At 43.0% G+C, this 18,592-nt stretch overlaps 1 protein-coding gene across 1 annotated transcript in view; it reads left to right on the forward strand.

Annotated features, from left to right (window-relative positions):
• Positions 1 to 17,838, forward strand: part of mtus2a (microtubule associated tumor suppressor candidate 2a) — a gene marked incomplete at both ends in the record, with an annotated part of 30,414 nt that extends 12,576 nt beyond the window's left edge. The window contains 12 exons of the mRNA XM_083987058.1: positions 8,020 to 8,181; positions 10,934 to 11,032; positions 13,812 to 14,002; positions 14,108 to 14,233; positions 15,524 to 15,590; positions 15,952 to 16,166; positions 16,292 to 16,397; positions 16,501 to 16,574; positions 16,679 to 16,777; positions 16,888 to 17,007; positions 17,100 to 17,200; positions 17,307 to 17,838. Of these exons, the coding sequence (XP_083843184.1) occupies positions 8,020 to 8,181; positions 10,934 to 11,032; positions 13,812 to 14,002; positions 14,108 to 14,233; positions 15,524 to 15,590; positions 15,952 to 16,166; positions 16,292 to 16,397; positions 16,501 to 16,574; positions 16,679 to 16,777; positions 16,888 to 17,007; positions 17,100 to 17,200; positions 17,307 to 17,838 (1,892 nt within the window). The remainder of the gene's footprint in view (positions 1 to 8,019; positions 8,182 to 10,933; positions 11,033 to 13,811; positions 14,003 to 14,107; positions 14,234 to 15,523; positions 15,591 to 15,951; positions 16,167 to 16,291; positions 16,398 to 16,500; positions 16,575 to 16,678; positions 16,778 to 16,887; positions 17,008 to 17,099; positions 17,201 to 17,306) is intronic.
• Positions 17,839 to 18,592: the final 754 nt, after the last annotated feature.

Raw genomic sequence — 18,592 nt, forward strand, 5'->3', positions numbered from 1 at the left:
GTGAGTGTGTGTGTGTGTGACACAGTGAGAACGGCAGGACGGGAGCACAGGAACTTTAACTTCCACTTTTGACTCTGTGTGGTGCTTGTGACCTTTAGCTGTGAGGCGTCTGAACTCCCCACTCTGTTTGAACCCTCCAGACTAAAACAGGCTCGACTGTAGATCCCGCTCTGTGTGAGAACATGTTGAGTTTTAAACCAGAAGGTCACCTCGTGTGTTTTGGTCTAACCTTTCTGTGGGAGATTGGGAACATTTTCGAAGTCTTATCTTATAGGCCTGGTTATGACTGTTAAAGATTTCTTCCTGCAACATGTGAAATATTGTTGTGTGACTGACTGCACAAACCCATTTTTAGATGATGTTGTGATTTGTGGTCAGATGAGGACAGAAAATGTGTGCATGTGCACATGCAAATGCAGAAATTACGTTTGCAACACTTGATTTCCCCGTCCACTCAGGGATCCTTGTCTCCCCTCTCCGCACTCCAACTGAGATCAAAGAACAGAAAGACGGACAGATGGGTTCTCACACATCCCTCCATCAAGGATATCGGGGAGCAGCAGCAGCAGCTCAGTACTGTATCTCCCTCTGTAACAAGGAGAAGAAAAGCCAGGCTCAGTCGCTTGTTTTCCCCCATTGATCAGCAAGTAAAACGGACTCCATTAGGGCTGCGGATGATACCAACAGGAGAAATCATTAAGGAATAGAGCACCGGGGAGGGAAAAGGATTGCAGGGCTCAAGTAAAGTGGGTTAGAGGAAGATCCCTGGAGTTAAGACTCCCTGCTGTTGTAGCTTGTCAATAGCTTCCACATGATATGTGTAAATGTGGCTTGTTTGACTGTAAAGATGAGACGGAAGAAGCAGAGCTAAAGGATGTTGGCCTGAGAAAATGGGACATAATTTGCACAGGCATCGGTTCATCTTAATGATGGCAAAGTGCTGCTTCACCCAAACTACACACACACATGTACACACATTTGGTTTTATTCTCAAAGATTTTTCAAGCAGCTAAGAAGAATTGGACAGAATTTGGTTTCTGCTGCTCAAAGCAGTGAAAAAAAAGCATTTTAAAAATTCAGCATCTCTTTCCAGATACAATGTCCCAGTTCCTTCACGGATATTCCAACAAACACACATTGAACATTTCCACAAGATAAACTCATTCTGTTGATTTTCACTGCTCTCAACACCACAAACCATTCATAGAGGTAGATCTGTACAATCTAAGACACTGACCGCTGAATAAAATCAACATGGCTAGACGCCACAAGAGGTCGAGTTAAAACACCAAACCTTTGAAATGGAAAGACAAGGTGACATTGAGCCTGGCTGGTGTGGGCTTGATTGATTCACATCGCCTGTTTACATCTAAGTATGCACTGAAGTATGTGTGTGTTTGACTAGCATCTGTGGGCTATAGGTTACTCTATATAACATTGATTAGCTATTAGCTCAATCCTCCCTTTAGCCCAGTCATTGACATCCCCTAAGGTCTTGCACTTGTGTTTGTGTATGCGTGTGTACGTTGAAAAGAGAGCATGCATGCATGTAAGATTCATAGGGGACGTCTTGTTAATTCCTCTGTGATTGACAGACTATTGCATCGATGAAAGGAGAATCCAGCAGGAGGAAGCTGATGAAGCCTGTGCCTTTGAGCCGCGCTGACTCCCTGATGGAAACTCAATCGCCAAAACAAACAGAGTATTATCACCTCTCTACCCATCTTCTCTTCAGGTATTAATGAAATAATAGCTAGAGAGAGAGATAGAGAGAAGAGAGCAGACAGCTGAGCGGAGAAGAAGAGCTGAAGGCAGCCGCAGTAATAAAAGTAAATTCAATTCAGTCAAAATGAGCAGAGCGGAAAGAGAGGGAGCGGAGAATGTGAAAGAAAAACGAGCGGAAAGAGAAGCAACGGAGAGGCTGGCACAGGGAGGAGAGTGGATGCCATACCCCAGATGCCATGGCTCAGATCTGGTCTGTGACTCATGCTAGCTCACTGTGAACAGATGGTTTCTATGGTGCATGTGCGCACACAGATACACGCGCACGCACACACATACTAGCAGAGAAGCAAATTAGATGGGCCAATTAAATATGGCCACTCTGCAGCTGAGGAGAGAAAAACTAACATGGCAGCGCCTTATAGTGAAGCTGCAGAGCTGTGACAGTGAGGACGAGCTCAATGGGCCTGTTCATTAACTGATAAACTCCCACCGTATTTCATCCAGCGCCGTGTTAATCACTCTTTATGAGCTTAACCGATGCTCCTGACTGACACAAACACAGAGAATGTGGACGAACAGCAGCTTTAGACTCAGGTAAACAGAGAAATCTTAACGTGCGACTCATAAAGAGAGTCCTGGTCATCTATTTATAATAACTTACCAACAGAGTCCCTGTTCCTCATCCTCTGTCCTACTGAGCAGCCCTCGCTTCTGTCTGCGCTGCCAATCTCTGTTCCACAGCATGTACAGGCTTTACACCCGAGCTTCTACCTAACACTCAGTCTGCTGTTTTCCTTACCAAATGATTACATCCTGTTGACATTTAGCTTTATTATTTCTCAGTTTTTATTTATTTTCTAATTAGATTCAGTTCAGTGCTCTGCTGTTTCCTTCAAAACAAGTCAATAAATGTTCTTTTAATGGGAGAATCGCACAAGAGCCTCCCCAGTAACACTCTGCAGAAACATTTGGAGGAATGCAAAACTCATTGATACAGTACAAGATATTTGGCACCTTGTATGTATCTGTATGTGTTGAACAGTAGCTCACTATTAGTGTGTCTGCGTCATTAAAAACGTTCTTAAGATTCCACTTCCACGCAGGTCACTGACCTGGACCGACAAAATCTAAACTGAAAAAATAACTTTAAAAAAAACTAATTTCCATCAGGTCAGTCTTGGCCTGTATTGAAGAACAGAAACAGCAGCAGCAATATAAATGTGCTGATGTAAACATGACACTTTTCTCACTTACGGGCAAAGAAAGTAAAAGCTGTCATTATTTTATGCAGATTTTTTAACACGTGTGCCACCTGCAGGGAACGAGCATTAGCACTGCAGTTTTTTAAATATTTTTATACCTTCTTTAATAACCCCCCCCCCCCAAAAAAAAAAAAAAAAAAACAACTTAGAATGTCATACTAACCTTGTGAAATGCAAATGCTTCAAATGGAGATACCATCCAGCCCGTGGCTATAAAACACCAAGTGTGAGTTTAAAGTGAACGTTTATATTTTATTCTACTTTGCGGACGCGTCCATAGGCTATGTTTCAAATTAAATGTTCTGCCAAAAGCTTTGGTGATTTTGCAGTCTGCTCTGCTCTACAGTAACCTTCACCCAGTTTTTGCAAGGATCGTGTTTGTGTGAAAATGTTCCCGTTTGTAAAAGGCTGCTGCTGCTGCTGCTGCTCCTTCAGACTCGCACAGGAAGAAAGACAGAGCCTTTGATTCACCCTCGGTTCAATACAGAAATCTGGGCGATGGCAGACAAAGGCCGAAAACCTGTAGTACTCACTCCTTGTTTAGTAAACTGTTGCCTCGGTGAGATTCAGGGCCGTATAAAAGAGTTCAGACACCTCTGATTCAGTCCTTTTTGTCACCTGGCTCCATCCTCTTGTCCCATCCTTCCCTTATAAGTGATACTATGTGACTACTATAGTCTGACAACAACTTGGCTGAGGAGTGTCCCTCTCTTGTTGACCATAAGAGGAGAAATAACTCCACGTCCTTCTGGCTGGACTGAACCTTTCATCTCCTGACATCTGGGCTATGACAGAGGACAGGAGGCCCGGGCTGCCGCTGTCAGCTCCAGGGTTATCATCTAATCTATCTCTCTGTCCGCACACCCAGGCCTCGCCTCTGCAGGGGCCATTTGTTTTGTGTTTTATTATGTATGCAGCTCTAACCTTGACTTTCACACACTTGGTTGCAGATGCACAGTTGAGTTACTTTGCATTTGCACTTTTTTTTTCTCGGCTCAAAGCACACCGTTATTCACAGGTTGACAGCTGTTGTGAAGTTCTGTATGTATTATGTGAGGATGTAAGTTACTTGTTGCACACGTTTTGTCATCTCACTAACACTAAAGGTCATTCTGACTCCAGCAATCCGCATTCAACCTCTAGTGTCAAATCTAAATTTCATTAAATCAGAGCAAGTGACGCAGCTTGTTTCCACTGTTTATTCCAGGTCTCATCTGTTGCACCAGCATGTTGATTTAAGCTGCTACTGAGATTTTCACATTTGTCTTGTGACAGGATGAAACATAAAGCAGACAACATGACGTGACCAATGACCATGAACATAGTGAATGAATGTTGTTAAGAAGGGTAGTGATCATTTGGGAAAACAGTGGCCTGTGCTTTTACAACTGGGAGACGAAGGGTCAGAGACATTTAAAGCAGCTTTAAATAAATGACAGGAAACAACAGTTAATACGCAGAACAAATTACTGACTCTGATGAATACAGTCTTCAGGCTTAATTACACACTTCTGTCGTGAACAGCGCTAAATGAAGCTGACATCTGTCTGTGGGAATGTGCAGCTAATTAAACACAACTAAGTTTAGACTAACAGCTGAAATGATAATCAGTATCAATCAATATATAACCAATATTGTTCATTTGGCAGAAATATTGTAGTTATATACAACTGTATTGAGTTGGTTTCTCAGTCTCTACTTGTATGTGAACATACAGTATTTCATGTAAACTTCTGTTTGATGTAGAATAAAACTTCAATGTATAGGACTCATTAAAGGGACATTGATTCAAGCAACATGTTAAAACACAACACAGAAAACAAATAGGTCATTTCAAATAACCAGTTGAGGCCTCTTTTATATACAGTCTATGATTGAGGCTGATCTTTTTTTTGTGTATTGTTGTATTTCAATAATCTTTATTGTTTTTTGCTGTGTGTCATTTACAGGACAAAACCACACTGAACTTTTTTACACCCTAACTTTTAGAGCTATTTTTGTTCCCTTTTACATTTACACATCTATGTAAAATATAGTTGAAATAAGCTCCACAGCTAAAAGCTTATTATCCTGTTTCACAATGCGCTAGTAAGAACAATCAAACAATATTGTGTGTATGTGTAATATTATAGCTGTGAAAGAGCCCATTCTCCCATTCTGCAGAGGAAGTATTTTTTTATGGAAATGCTCATAAAACATGAATAAAATAACTGTGTTACTGTGTTAGGAACTTTATAACTTCACCATGTCTCCACATCAGAACCTCCATCCAGTTTATCAACTACCCCCCTCTTCCCAGTACACAACACAATTTAAAATATTCACATATTTCTCAGGGGCCATATGTTTTTGAAGCATAACAGCTATTTCGTTGGTGTGTCAGCACTGCACACTGTGTAGTGGGTCCACTTCAGCACTGTGTGTATGTGTGTACATGTGTGCTGCTTGTGCTTTATACACACTGCACCATGTTCAGCTCTGCTTCAGCCAAAGGAAACACCTCGAAGGTACATTTTGCAGTTTTTGCAATCAGATTTTGCTGCCACAGCTGGCGTACATGCAGGCTGCGTGAAACCACATTTTTATTTTGCCAAGGGAAAAGTCTAAGAAGGCACAAAGCTCAATTTCATCTTGACTCTTCAATAAAATCTGTTCCCTCTTCAGTCTGTGTATGAGGGCTGAGGTAGAAGACAAAGTGTTATTCTACAAGCATTATAGTTTTGCTTTGATGAACAAGCTGCTCCAATAACACGGCCTCCCACTGAGCTGGAGAAATCTGCTTCTTTTTGTTCTCAGCTGTTTCCTCTTGGTCCCTTTTTAATATCTTTGGTATTTTCAATCCATCTTCATATTCTGAGACTGCTGACAGCTCCATTGCAGTGCCTTCGATTTGCTCCTCTTCCTCTCTTTTCATGCCGCCTTGTTTGCCTCTTCTTGATCCCATACAGCCAGCCTCTTCCTTCCTTCTTCTTATCCTCTTCACGCTCTGTCATCCATCCTCGGCTGGCATTTTGCCAATCAGCGATGCATATCAGTTTGCCTTTACCGTTAATGAAATACATCTCTCTTTCTCTCTTTCTCTAAGCCCCAGAATCGCGTTCTCTCTTCTTTTATCTCATCTTCTGTCACCATCATTTGCATTCATCAGTTTTGTATCTCTGACAAGTCCATGTCACCATTAACTCGTCCTCACTCTGCTCTTTGAAGCTCTGGGAATTTGCTCTCACATACTTGACCTATAACTAATGAGCAAATCTCTGTCCAGTCAATTGTCTTATGTCAATCAGACGAGTGATGTTAGGACCAGATATTTAAATTTCTTTCACTGAAATAAAATTATTCTATAGGAAGTTGACAGCAGAGCTCAGGAGCAGCAGTGCAGTGGATCCAGGATCAAATCTAGTCTGGACATGCTGCCCGTGTGCTTGACTGGTTAATGAGGAGGAAACAGTGTAAATAGCCTCACCACTCAGCTCCTAGAGGAACTCTAATGAAGCTTTTGGAACATGTCGTGCATCACTTGTATGGTGACTTAGAAACGCGAGCAAGCACAGCACTGAGGGATCACAGGCAGAGGTCTCAATAGGTAGCATGTTTATCTGAGTGTAGATTTCAATTTTCACCATCTGAGTAAATAGTTTCATACTGATTAAGCAACTCAACTGTAGGGTTGCAAAGTGGATCTAAGGTCTAATATTATAAACAGGATTGAAAAGCAACAAATATTGGTGAAGAGATTGAACCATTGAGAAATGTCTGTGATGTTTCCTGTCATGTCATATTTCCTGATATCTCTGACCATTTACTAATATATTCTGTGTTCGTGCATACAGTGCGAGGTATGACTTATACATGGCTGTCGTTGCGGTCTATCAAGGCTGTGGACAGATGTGTCTTTGGGCAAAACACTGAACCTAATTTGCTCATCAGAGTCAGATCACTTACCACTGGTGTGAATGGGAGAGAAACTGTAAAGCTGCTTTGATAAAGAGTGAATTGAATGAAGTCCATCTGCCAATATTAAAAAATGTACATTAGCAAAATATTGAAAGCAAGACAAATAGTTTGAGCTTAACTAAATAAAATGAATTCATTATGTGGTATGGAAGCCTTATGTGCTTCTCTGAAACAATCCACACCGAAGCTGCTCCTCTGAAACAATGTGTGCCTGCAGTGCACCGTCCCTGAGGGACTCTGCGCCGACATAAAACATGGCAAACAAAATCTAAAATTTCAAGGGACGTACAAGTTGTGCTACGAAGCTTAATCACCGTCTCAAGGCTTTAGATTCCTGTTTCACTGCATGATGGAGTTGGAGAAGTGCAGGCAATCTCTTGTGTCATTATTGATCGAGGATGGGGAGATGAGCAGGGAGGGATATACACGGCCTGTGTGTGAGTGTGTAAACTATCCACGACTCATTTGATAGATTTGAGCTTCGCTATAAGCCAGGATGAGCGATGATGTGCTTGTGATGAGGCGCTGCTGTATGAGCATGCGTCGTACTTCCTCATGTGTACGTGCTCATGTGAAAGCATTGAAGTGTTTCTTTGTAAACTTTGTGTTTAGATTTGTGTGTGTGTGTGTGTGTGTGTGTGTGTGTGCTTGTGTGTGTGTGTGTGTGTGTGTGTGTGTGTGTGTGTGTGTGTGTGTGTGTGTGTGTGTGTGTGTGTGTGTGTGTGTGTGTGTGTGTGTGTGTGTGTGTGTGTGTGTGTGTGAGTAGCAGGACCAGTGCACTGCTCCAGGTTAACAAAAGGAAAATTGAGAGCAGCAGCAGAGACCCAGAGGTTACAAACCATTTCTCAGTCCAGTGGAGCTAAATTCAGACACACCACAGTCAGACTGTAGGAAAACCAATATGTAATCATGAGAGGGAGAAATGAATCTGAGATGGATGTCAGAAGATAAATCCTCACATATCTACTGTAAATTAACATTTTTTCATAACATTCATCACATTTAAAAAAAAAAAAAAAAAAAAAAACCCTAAAAACCCTTAAACCTTATTTTGATCTATTTCTGTGTATTTCAGGTCTGAGTGTGAGTGAGGAGCCTCCTCTTCACAGAGTCACCACCAGCCCTCCATCAACAGACCAGAGAGCTGCACCGTGCCGCAGCATCAGCCTCCAGCCGCCCAGCACCCCGGCCCTGCCCCGCCGCTACCTGCCCCCGCAGCCGAGAAGCTCCCCTGGAGGTCAGCAACAGCCACAGAAATGATGTTAGAAATAGTCAGATGTGGAAAATCTTATCTAATTTGGCTCAATGAAATTCAATAAAAACCTTCAAAGTGAAACGTTTAGATCCACAAGACTCTGTGAACAACAGTCATCGCACATTTGAGCTTCAAGAGATGCATTTGTCCGCCAACAGCTGATTGTACCACACTATGTGCTTGACAGCAGTTTCAGTACTTGTCAAGTATTTTACACAAATGTAAAATAACCGAGCAAGACATCCATGGTACTGTAGAGGAAGCACAGTGCTTAGTCCTGGAACAATATGAGGCTACTAGACTAAATCTGACTGATTAAATATATTGAATCGCATTACAGAGGCTCAGTTTGGCCATTTATTACTCCACCCTACTCCTAAAAATAGCAGTTTAGCACTTAAAGCTACAGTAAATGGTGAATTACCATAAATCACATTTATCACGTTGGCCACAGTCTGCTGCTAATAAATGTTGATGAACTTCCAGGGTCACACCTGGTCCTGGTTGACAGTGCCAATACTGTTAGCGCAGAGGAGAGGAAGTTGCAGCAGCAGTGGTGGTTTTCACACATGCTTGTATTTTCACACATGGATATATAAACACCACAGGCTGTGTAGTGTCAGACTTCACTCACATACATCGTGTCTTTACTGAGATTGTGTGAGCTATTGCTGCTTCTTTGCTCTAAAAACAACACAACTTACAAAGGTGAAACATATTTAAACAGCAGAACATTGTAGAGCGGGCCGACAGTCAGGTCTGGGTGTTGAGGATGCAGACAGTGTAGCGACTGTGAGAAAATATCTCTCATTCTGTGTTTCTGTAGGCCTGAGCTGATTTTAAATGCGCTGTAAATTATTGATGAAGAAATACCAGAGGAGTCCCTGTCAGCCTGCAAGTCATGCACCGACACTACTTCTTATCTGTACTGTATATTATGTTTTTGTCTCTCTATCACAGCGCAGACAGTACAGACTCACACATTTTATTTAACACACACACAGACACATCTGTCCTGCTGAGCCCCAGACAAGCTCACAGCACACACACATCGCACAGTGGCATAACACTGAGGCTATAGCATTATTACAATCATAATAATTGTTTTGCTTTTTCATTAACTGAGCACAAAAGCAATCAATTCTGTTGATCAAACAGAGAATAATCAGTGACTGTGTTTTGACTTTCTACATAAAAAAAGTCCTGCATTGATTATCAGGAATAATTCAAGGACCACATGTCCAAAGAAATGTGAACCACTCCGCAGATTAAATGACTCCAGCCAACCTCATAAAAACTCAACTTATTAATACTCCATGAACTGGAATACAGCTGCACTATCATAAGTGAGAGCGGTGCCCATTGACTGTTTCTCCAGCAGCCACAGAGTTCATGTAAGTTCAGGTTTTGACTGTAAGCACGCTGACCTCTAGGAGGAGAGTCTAATGGTGTTTTTAGTCATGCTCCCAGCATAAATCCATGGTCAGTGTTTTATTGGACTTTGACTAGTGACTGACTCATTCTTTTGGTGTTTTTTGCTGACGTGCTTTAACATCTATTCTGTTGCCATCAGTTTTGTACATGACATTCTCGCCAGCTTTGTTTGTACTTCATGTGTAGATTAGCTGCTAGTGCTAATTAGAAAATGTTAGCATGCTAAGATGGTAAACATTTATAGCCTTTTAATATTATGACACTGTGAGCATGCCGACATTTTAGTATATTATTTGCCCAGACACATAGTCTCATTACATTATCCAGAACCAACTAGCTGTTTCACATCTGTACGAAAAAATAGTCTTGTTTTGTTTGCGTGTGTTTTTTGGCAATAGAGCCAAGTTTACATCACCACACCAACACTTGCATAGTGAATGCACACACACAGACACACACATGCAGACACACAGGAAAAAACACACACACAGTGTCTCTGCAGGCCTGAACTATCTCTCCTGGGTTATATGGGGATTTGTTCAGGATCAGAGGCTTCGCTCCCATTACAGGTCTAATTAGTTTCTTTTCAAGGCCTCTCTCCTCCTCTCCACTCTGCTTCATAACAGATTCCCTGCTAACCTCACAAAACCTACTTCTTTATTCACTATCATCTGTTTTTTTTTTCTCCAACACTATCTGTCCTCCCCACTTTTCATCACTCTTGGCTCCTGTGTAACACATCTCACATTTCTTGTTTCAAATCCAGCTATTTTCTTTACACCCACACACCTCACCAGCTCTGCGACAGATTTATTGTGACACTCGAGGGAAGACACGTGAGCTCAGAGACAATATTTTTTTTAAAAAAGTACTTGGAGTTTCTGATTCTTGTCTGCCTTGGCTGCAAAGTGTGTCACAGAGAGCGAGAAGGTGATGGGCACATCTCCTCCAGTGTTGCTCTGCTTCTCTTTGACCCAGAGCCCCCTGGGACATAGTTATACTACACAGCAGGGGTGGAGATAGCTGGAGATGAAAGCAGGAGCGTAACAGAAAACTAGAAAAAAAAAAGTTAGGAGAACAGAAAATCTGCCCTGAAATGGAAAAGATGGAGAAAAAACGTAGAGAGGGGAGGGATGTTTGTTTGATTCTTGTGTGAGGAAACTTGACTGACATAATGTTATATAAAGCTACGATATGATTTTGAACATGCTACTGCTGCATGTCTATTGTTACATATCAGCCAAATGTGACTGTTTCTTACATAACACACACTGATTGGTTGTGTCCTATTGATTGACAGTTGGCAGGAAGGAGTTTCAGCGGAGTTCAGAGGTCACACGTTCCCTCCCGTCCTCCCCGAAGAGGCTGGCGGTGGTTCCTCCCAAACCTCAGTCCCCAGGTGAGTCCACTATACTGTACCGTCAGTAACAAGGGCTGGCCCTAGGATTTTGGTGGCCCTAAACAAGATTTTGTTTGTGGACCCCAAAACACTCCAAGCGCAAACACCCATCACATCACACACACTGCTCACAACTGAATGAACAAACACACACAGACATGTTTATGTGTTAAATTAATTGAATTGAACCCCAGTTTGTACCTTTCTGATCATGTGCCCCCCCCCCCCCCCCCCCTAGCGATTGTGGCCTTAAAAAACCACATAAAGGGTTCCTGCGAGCAGCTGGCCCTTTTAGTAACATACGCAAAGTTACAGATAATGACAGACATTTTTATTCGATATATTTCATTATTTAAACACAGAAAATTGACACTTTAATGTGGATGTCTGCTGTCTACCTAAAACTGAACCCTAACAGAAGCAGCCACTATAAATTTATCCCACCTGCAGAGCCAAGTGATGACCACACTGCTCCTAACACCTGTGCACATGCTTCAAGGCAAGAAAATCAATTGTTTTTCCAATGCCACGTTCACCTCAAAAAATCAAATGCACAGCCCCATTGAACAGGATGAACCGATTGTATTAATGTTGGATTTGATTTTTTTTTACCAGTGATTGTATTGTATTTGCACATTTATGCCAGTCATGACAGTCATGAGTGAAAGGATCATTTTATTAGCTCTGGTCCTCACCATGTGAGTCCTACAGTATATCTCCTGTTCCACTCCACCTGATCAACTGCCTTCTTGAAAAAAAATAGTCCTTTTTATTTATGACCGGTTCTCAGTGTACCCGCCCCCAGAAGCTGCTGGCATCCTTTTCAGAAATATACAGCGCTGGTCAAACACAACTTCAAAGTTAGCACTTCCTCCGAACTATGCAATCTGAACTTTCCTTCCTCTAGGCTCTGCTGTGGTAAAATCATTTTCTCTCGCAGGATTGCAGAAGGCCTCCCCATCTTTCCTCTCAGAGCTGACCCACATCTCCTCAGGCTACACCTCTGTCTTTGCTCACATTACTCACTGCTGTAGCTGCTCATCCTTCCTCTTTATGGCATCTTACTTGCTCTTTTGCGAGACCTCGTCTCCTCCCACGTAGTCGTAAAATAAAAACATTTTCTCTTCTCTCCTTTAGTCTCAATATTGAGGCTTCTCCATTGTTTGCTGTGATTTACAGATATTGACAGAGTCTGGTGTTGCTCTGACCTGAAGCCAGTCTGGACAGTGTGTCAGCAAAATGTCAGTGTGTTGAAATGAAACTGAAATTCATCTCATGAATAACCCAGCCTGAAAACCTTTAACCACACCCCATAAAACACACGCTTATCTGCGTGGCCCACACAGGCTGCCGTCACCTTTTCTCATTGTTTCTCGCATCATTATTCCACTTTCATCAACCCTTGTGTCATCATCAGCATGCTGCCTTCACACTCAGCCACGTTTAGTATTCATGATTCTCTCTCTCTCTCTCTCTAACTTCTCAGGTGTGTGTGTGTATGTGTGCGTGTGCCTATGTGTGTATGCCCACAGAAGAGCTAGATATCATTTGCAGAACATTTGGAAGCCATTTTCAAAGACGGGGAATCCTAATGTGCCTCCAAGGCTTCGACAGTGATGAAGATGAAACAATGAAACATTTGCACTTTGCAGTTTTACGTGCTGTATTTTTAGAAACATCGTTTCTCTGTTGATGTTTGGTTCTTTCATTTATCTCTCAGTACAGAGAGGACTTCCCCGTGTTTGAGGTTTTATTTGCACACTTACACATACCCTGTGTGTACTGAACCTGCTCAGTTACCTCCACACACACCTTCTTACAGACTCTCTCCACTCTCTCCTTTCGTTTATCTGAGCATTCCCCTCATTTTATCCACCCCCCCTCACACCACCATCTCCCTCTAACCGATCTCTCTCTCTCTCATTACCTGGGACCCTGCACCCCAAGCCCAGCCTCCCGTTGTCATGGAAACCATTCCCCGTGCCTCAGTAACCCTGAATGAGATGGTTGTGCGAGGCAGGTGATGTGGAGCCGCAGTGGTTCCTTTATTGTGTGTGAAGAAGACAATCGGACTCACACTCACACTTGCCCATTTGTCTGTGCGCGTGAACACAAAGGCGATAGAATTTAAAAGATGTCCCGTCGGTCCGAGAGGTGCTGAGCACTCCACACGCTGGTGCATGCTCGCGCTGCGCGAGAAGGTGACTCACACAGAGGTTAATAGGCCTGTCTGTATGTCAACTGCAGCTGTACCTCCTCCAAGGAAAAATGGCCTCATGGCCTTCACATGTTCTTCTCGTTTGTCTGGCTTTTTTTTAAATAACGTACCTTAATGCTTTTACAGAAACACAAGTCAAATAGTATTTATACATAGTATATACAAATGCTACATCTTATTGTGTGATGCAGCTCAATCATTACTTGACATGATCACATTCATCAAGTGATTAGACGGTCCGTCATGAGGACCAGCAGCCTGGGAATTACCCCGGGGCTTCCTCTGTAGAAAAGATTCAATTAACTTACAATCATTTATCATGTGAACATGGCCATTAGCCATAGGTCAGGTTAGATCTCCTCTGATTTAATACTCATCAATTTCATTGTTCTAGATAGACGGATAGATTTCAGAGTTAGAACATGACTAATTAAGGACATTTGGAAGATAGCAGAATATCATGTGTATCGATAGTGTTTGGTTTTTTGTAAACATGCTCATGCAGGTTAATTTTGTCAGTGGTAATTTAATCGTCTGTGTTTGTTTTTTCTCTCTCCACAGTCCAGTCTGTGCAGCGTCCCGCGGTGGCGGTGAGGGGGTCGGCTCCCCCGGGGTCCCCTCGCCGCGTGGCCCCCCTGAGGCTGCAGCAGGAGCAGCAGGAAAGTCTGCAGAGAGAAAAAGAGGAGGCTCAACAGAAAGAAAGGGAAAGGGAAGCAGAGGAGAGAGAAAAGGAGGAGGAGCAAAGGGAGGAGGTGGGTCGAGGTGGAGAAATAGAAATTCTGCAGCTCCCATGTGGAGTTTCCTCTTTTCTTTTCTGTTCATTGCTTTCGTTTTTACTGTCTTTCTTGGTCGTCCAGGTTCAGAGGCTGCAGGGGCGCTGTGAGCAGCAGGAGAGGCAGCTGAGGGCTCTGAGAGACGAACTGAGGAAGACCTCCCTAGGTCTAGAAGCCTTCATCATCACCACTCAGCATTACTGCCTCAAGGTATCAACAACTGCAATCACATCCAGAGGTTCATCTGTGGTCTCATGTAGATTTACATTACAAACGTTTCCTCTCTGCGCTTAGATTATGTGGCACATAAGCAGCGCACACACATGAACCAAAAACCACATAAAGTATTAAACACAATGAAAGGAGGTTCACAATAAGAAGCTTGATGAGGACGAGAAACTGTGAGTGTGTGTTGGCTCCTCATGTGTCACTGAGATGGTTTTGCCCATTTAGCCTCTTAGCTGCTCTAAGCTGTTATACTGCTCCCAGACGGCCGAGGGACTGTCTGACTTCTTTACGGTCACCGTCTGAGTGCTGCAATCACTGACCCACAGTGCAGAGAGGGAGGTGAGGGAGAGGGAGGGAGGGAAGTGGTTGTGTCGGTCTGTTTGAATAGGTTTGAGCTCCCCCTGCTGACTGCAGGAGTCACACACAGCAGCAGGTGGACAACAACATCATCCTGTCAGTCCATGTGTCTAAAATTCAGTTTAACAACAGAATTTATAGATCTTGACTATTTAATATGTATTATAATCCTCCTGTTTCTTATTTATGTTTTCATATAGTCTCTATAAAACTAGGAGTGACTAGTTTTTGAATGACTAGGGATGAAATGGGGAAATTTTTTTGTTTTTTTAGCTGATATGTCCCCAGTTGGTGTCTTTTACAGAACAACCAACCGTTTTAGGATTTTCATCCATATTTCAAAATGAATTGTTTAGATCAGGGGTGTCAAACATGCGGCCCATGGGCCAAAACCGGCCAAAACGCACAGTCAATGCAAATACTGTTTTTGTATTTTTGAATATACTTTTTTTTTTTTTAATATATGCATTTGGGTTTTTTTATATGTATTTTTGTACATTGAGTGTTTTTATTTATTTACATATGACACATTTATTTATCTTCTGTTTAACCTTTATATAAGTTGTTTTTTGTAAAAGTTTTTGTAAAACCAATCTGGCCATCAGGATGAATCTGCCAAGTGTGAAAAGAGGCATAAAATTGCACATATTTCTAATCAAGAAATTTCAGGTTGTTCATAATATGTTTTGAAAAAGGATAGTTCATTAACTGTAAACATCTTAATAATGTCCTAATACAAAGGGAAAAAATATTTTTATTTAGGTTATCATGCTATTATTTTACTGGTCCGGCCGACTTTAGAGCAAACTGCACTGTTTGTGACCCCTGAACTAAAATGAGTTTGACACGCCTGGGTCTGGATTGTATTGGAATCTTGTTGTTAAAAAAGCTGTTTACTTTCCTTTTTTTTTCCAGAATAAAAATGCAGGAGAAAATCAAAGGAGATTGTCCGTGGAAATGCAGCAGATCAGAGAGGAGATGGGTGAGTGATGCTGAGCCGCTCCAGCAGCAGACAGAGTTTATTCACTGCTGACACTTTGATTGGCATCACAGGAAAAACACAGGTGTTGCTAATAACATTAACGATGGCACGGCTCTATTCAAGTGTCCTAGTGACAGCGTGACAGCGACAGCACGCACAATAGAAAGCGAAGCAGCTAAATGGGATTCAGCCATCAGTCATTCTGAGATTTTCTTCCTATGATCAAAATATCTGCTTTGCTTACTAGAGACGTTTGTATGTATGATTATATGAATTGTTTTTATTTTATCCATCTAAAATGACAGTGAATTAACTGTGGCAGTATCATCATCATCAGCTACACACTCCTCTTCATCTGCAGTGTCTAATTCGGTGAGATGGGAGAGACTCCAGCGGGAAAAGACGTCGCTGGAGGTGGCGTTTGAGCGAGAGCTACAGGAGCTGCAGCTGCAGCAAGAGGCGGAGCTGGCTGCCGTGGAGGAGGGGCTTAGAAAGTGTCACTCAGCGGAGACAGAGCACCTGAGGGTGGAGCATCAGTCAGAGATGGAGGAGCTGCGGGCTCAGCAGCAGGAGCAGGTGAGAAATAAAGGCACCGTGGGAGATGTGTCTGTTTTATGTTCTCTGTGATGAGATTGGAGCTTTCACATGAAATATGGTCAGGCATTAAAAGGTGTGTGTGTGTTTGTGTGTGTGTGTGTCAGGTGGAGGAGATGACAGTCCACCACCAGGCAGCCATTCAGGAGCTCCGGGACATGCATAACATTACCATGGCAACACTGCATGAGGAGCACGCCCGTACCATGAGAGGTTTGATTTTAGATCCCATTGAAATCACATAATATGACACCAGTGCAACCACTAACAAACCAGCCTCTCTCTTGTTGTTTATTGTGTTTGTGAATCTGTGTAGACTTAAGGAAAGCTCATGAGCAACAGAAGATGCTTCTGGAGGAGGATTTTGAGAAACTCAGACTTTCTCTACAGGTAAGACTTCATAAAAAAAAATCTATGTTATATTTTTTCTGTCAATGCACCCTAATCTGTCATCTCCATGTATGTGTGTGTCTTTGTTTGTGTGTGATGCCCAGGATCAAGTCGACACTCTCACATTTCAAAATCAGAGTCTGAGGGACAAAGCCAAACGTTTCGAAGAAGCTTTGAGGAGGAGTACAGACGAACAGATAGTTGTGAGTCGCATTCATTTTATGTAGAGATCTGTACGTACTTTTATAATCAAGGGCCCAAATGGGAATTCCATCTACAGTGGTGACACTGTAAATGTTTTGTTCTGTACCAGGATGCTTTGGCTCCATACCAACACATTGAGCAGGATCTGAAGAGCTTGAAGGAGGTTGTAGAAATGAAGAACCAGCAGATACATCAGCAAGAGAAGAAGATCTCCGACCTGGAGAAAGTGGTATGCTCAAAATTAGCCATCCAAACCCCTATCATGTTGTTGATGTAAATGGTGAATGAAAGATTACACTGTGTTTGTGTTGCACTTTTGAGCAGGCCCAAAAGAACGTCTTCCTGGAGGAGAGGGTCCAGGTTCTGCAGCAGCAGAATGAAGATCTGAAGAGTCGTATTGACATGAACCTGGCCCTGTCCAGGTAAGACACACCATCATCCTTATCATTATCATCACTGCTGTTCTCCTTGTCATCTGTAGTGTAGACTAACTAATCAGCTTCCTCTGTGCTGGTCTTCTCCCTGCAGGCAACTGTCGGAGGAAAACGCCAATCTCCAGGAGTCCGTGGAGAAGGAGAACACTGAGAAGAAGCGTCTGAGCCGGAACAACGAGGAGCTGCTGTGGCGTCTCCAGACCAGCCCCCTGATGTCCCCCGCCTCCTCCCCCTTGCACCGCTCCTTCTCCACCTCCCCCGTCCCCTCATCCCCATTCCTCTCCTCCTCACCCGTAACAGGATGCGAATCCCCCACCCACTGCCATGGCTGTCCCCAGCAGGGTCAGTACTCCTCCCCCTCCCACAGAGCCCCGACCAATCAAAACCTGTCCCCCGGCCCGGCCACGCCCACCCACAGGGCAGCGAGCAATTACAATTACTCCCCCGGCCCGGCCACGCCCACCCACAGGGCAGCGAGCAATTACAATTACTCCCCCGGCCCGGCCACACCTACCCACAGGGCAGCGAGCAATCAGAATTACTCCCCCGGCCCGGCCACGCCCACTCACAGAGTATCAGCCAATCGCTGTAACTCAAGCTCCAGTCTCAACTCTCTACAGAGATAAACTCGCATCTTTCTCTCTACAGTTTCTTTCCAGTTTCATTCTCTTTCATTTCCTTAGTTCTCCTCCGTGTTTTTGAATGTGAATGCAGTTGTAGTTCATGTTGGAGAAAATTCCCATTCATCACAGGATAAACTGGACAGACAGCGTCAGAGCACTAAAGCTACACAGTCTCTACAGCAGCTGGTGTCCATCATGCATCTTCATGAACACAGTAAATACTGATGCTGATGTCTGCAGCTCAGTTCTCTGTTCCAACCGGTATCAATGCAAGTATTGAGATGTAGACTGTATATATTGTATGATAGTGGCACAGATAGTAGTTTAACCTCCCCTGCATGGGTAGTCACTAGCCCCACATAGTCAGAAAAACAGGCAGAAAGTAGCACACTCTTGTCACCACAACACAATAACCGTCCTTGGTAAAAACAAAAAAAATCTATATTCTCTCTCATTGGGATTAGTTTTCTCATTGTCAGTTCTGTTGTGAAACGATGAACTGCAATTGAACTGAACCAGTTTTTCAGCTGAAATGGTTTTGTTATGTTTTTTTGCATCTGGAAATTTTCCCCAACAAAGCGCCTTATACTTGGTCCTGCCGTCTCACCAGCAGAGAACGACCAGCATTTTATTCCATAAAGGGACTTTGCATAAAGAATTGGTTTGTAAATTCAGAGCGAATCACGTCTCTCAGCCTCTTCGAGGTGTATTTAACGTTTTGTAATTAGTTTGCATTGCTGACATTGTACTTGTGTGT

Source organism: Trachurus trachurus (genome assembly GCF_905171665.1).
Source record: "Trachurus trachurus genome assembly, chromosome: 14".
In the NCBI taxonomy this organism is placed as follows: domain Eukaryota; kingdom Metazoa; phylum Chordata; class Actinopteri; order Carangiformes; family Carangidae; genus Trachurus; species Trachurus trachurus.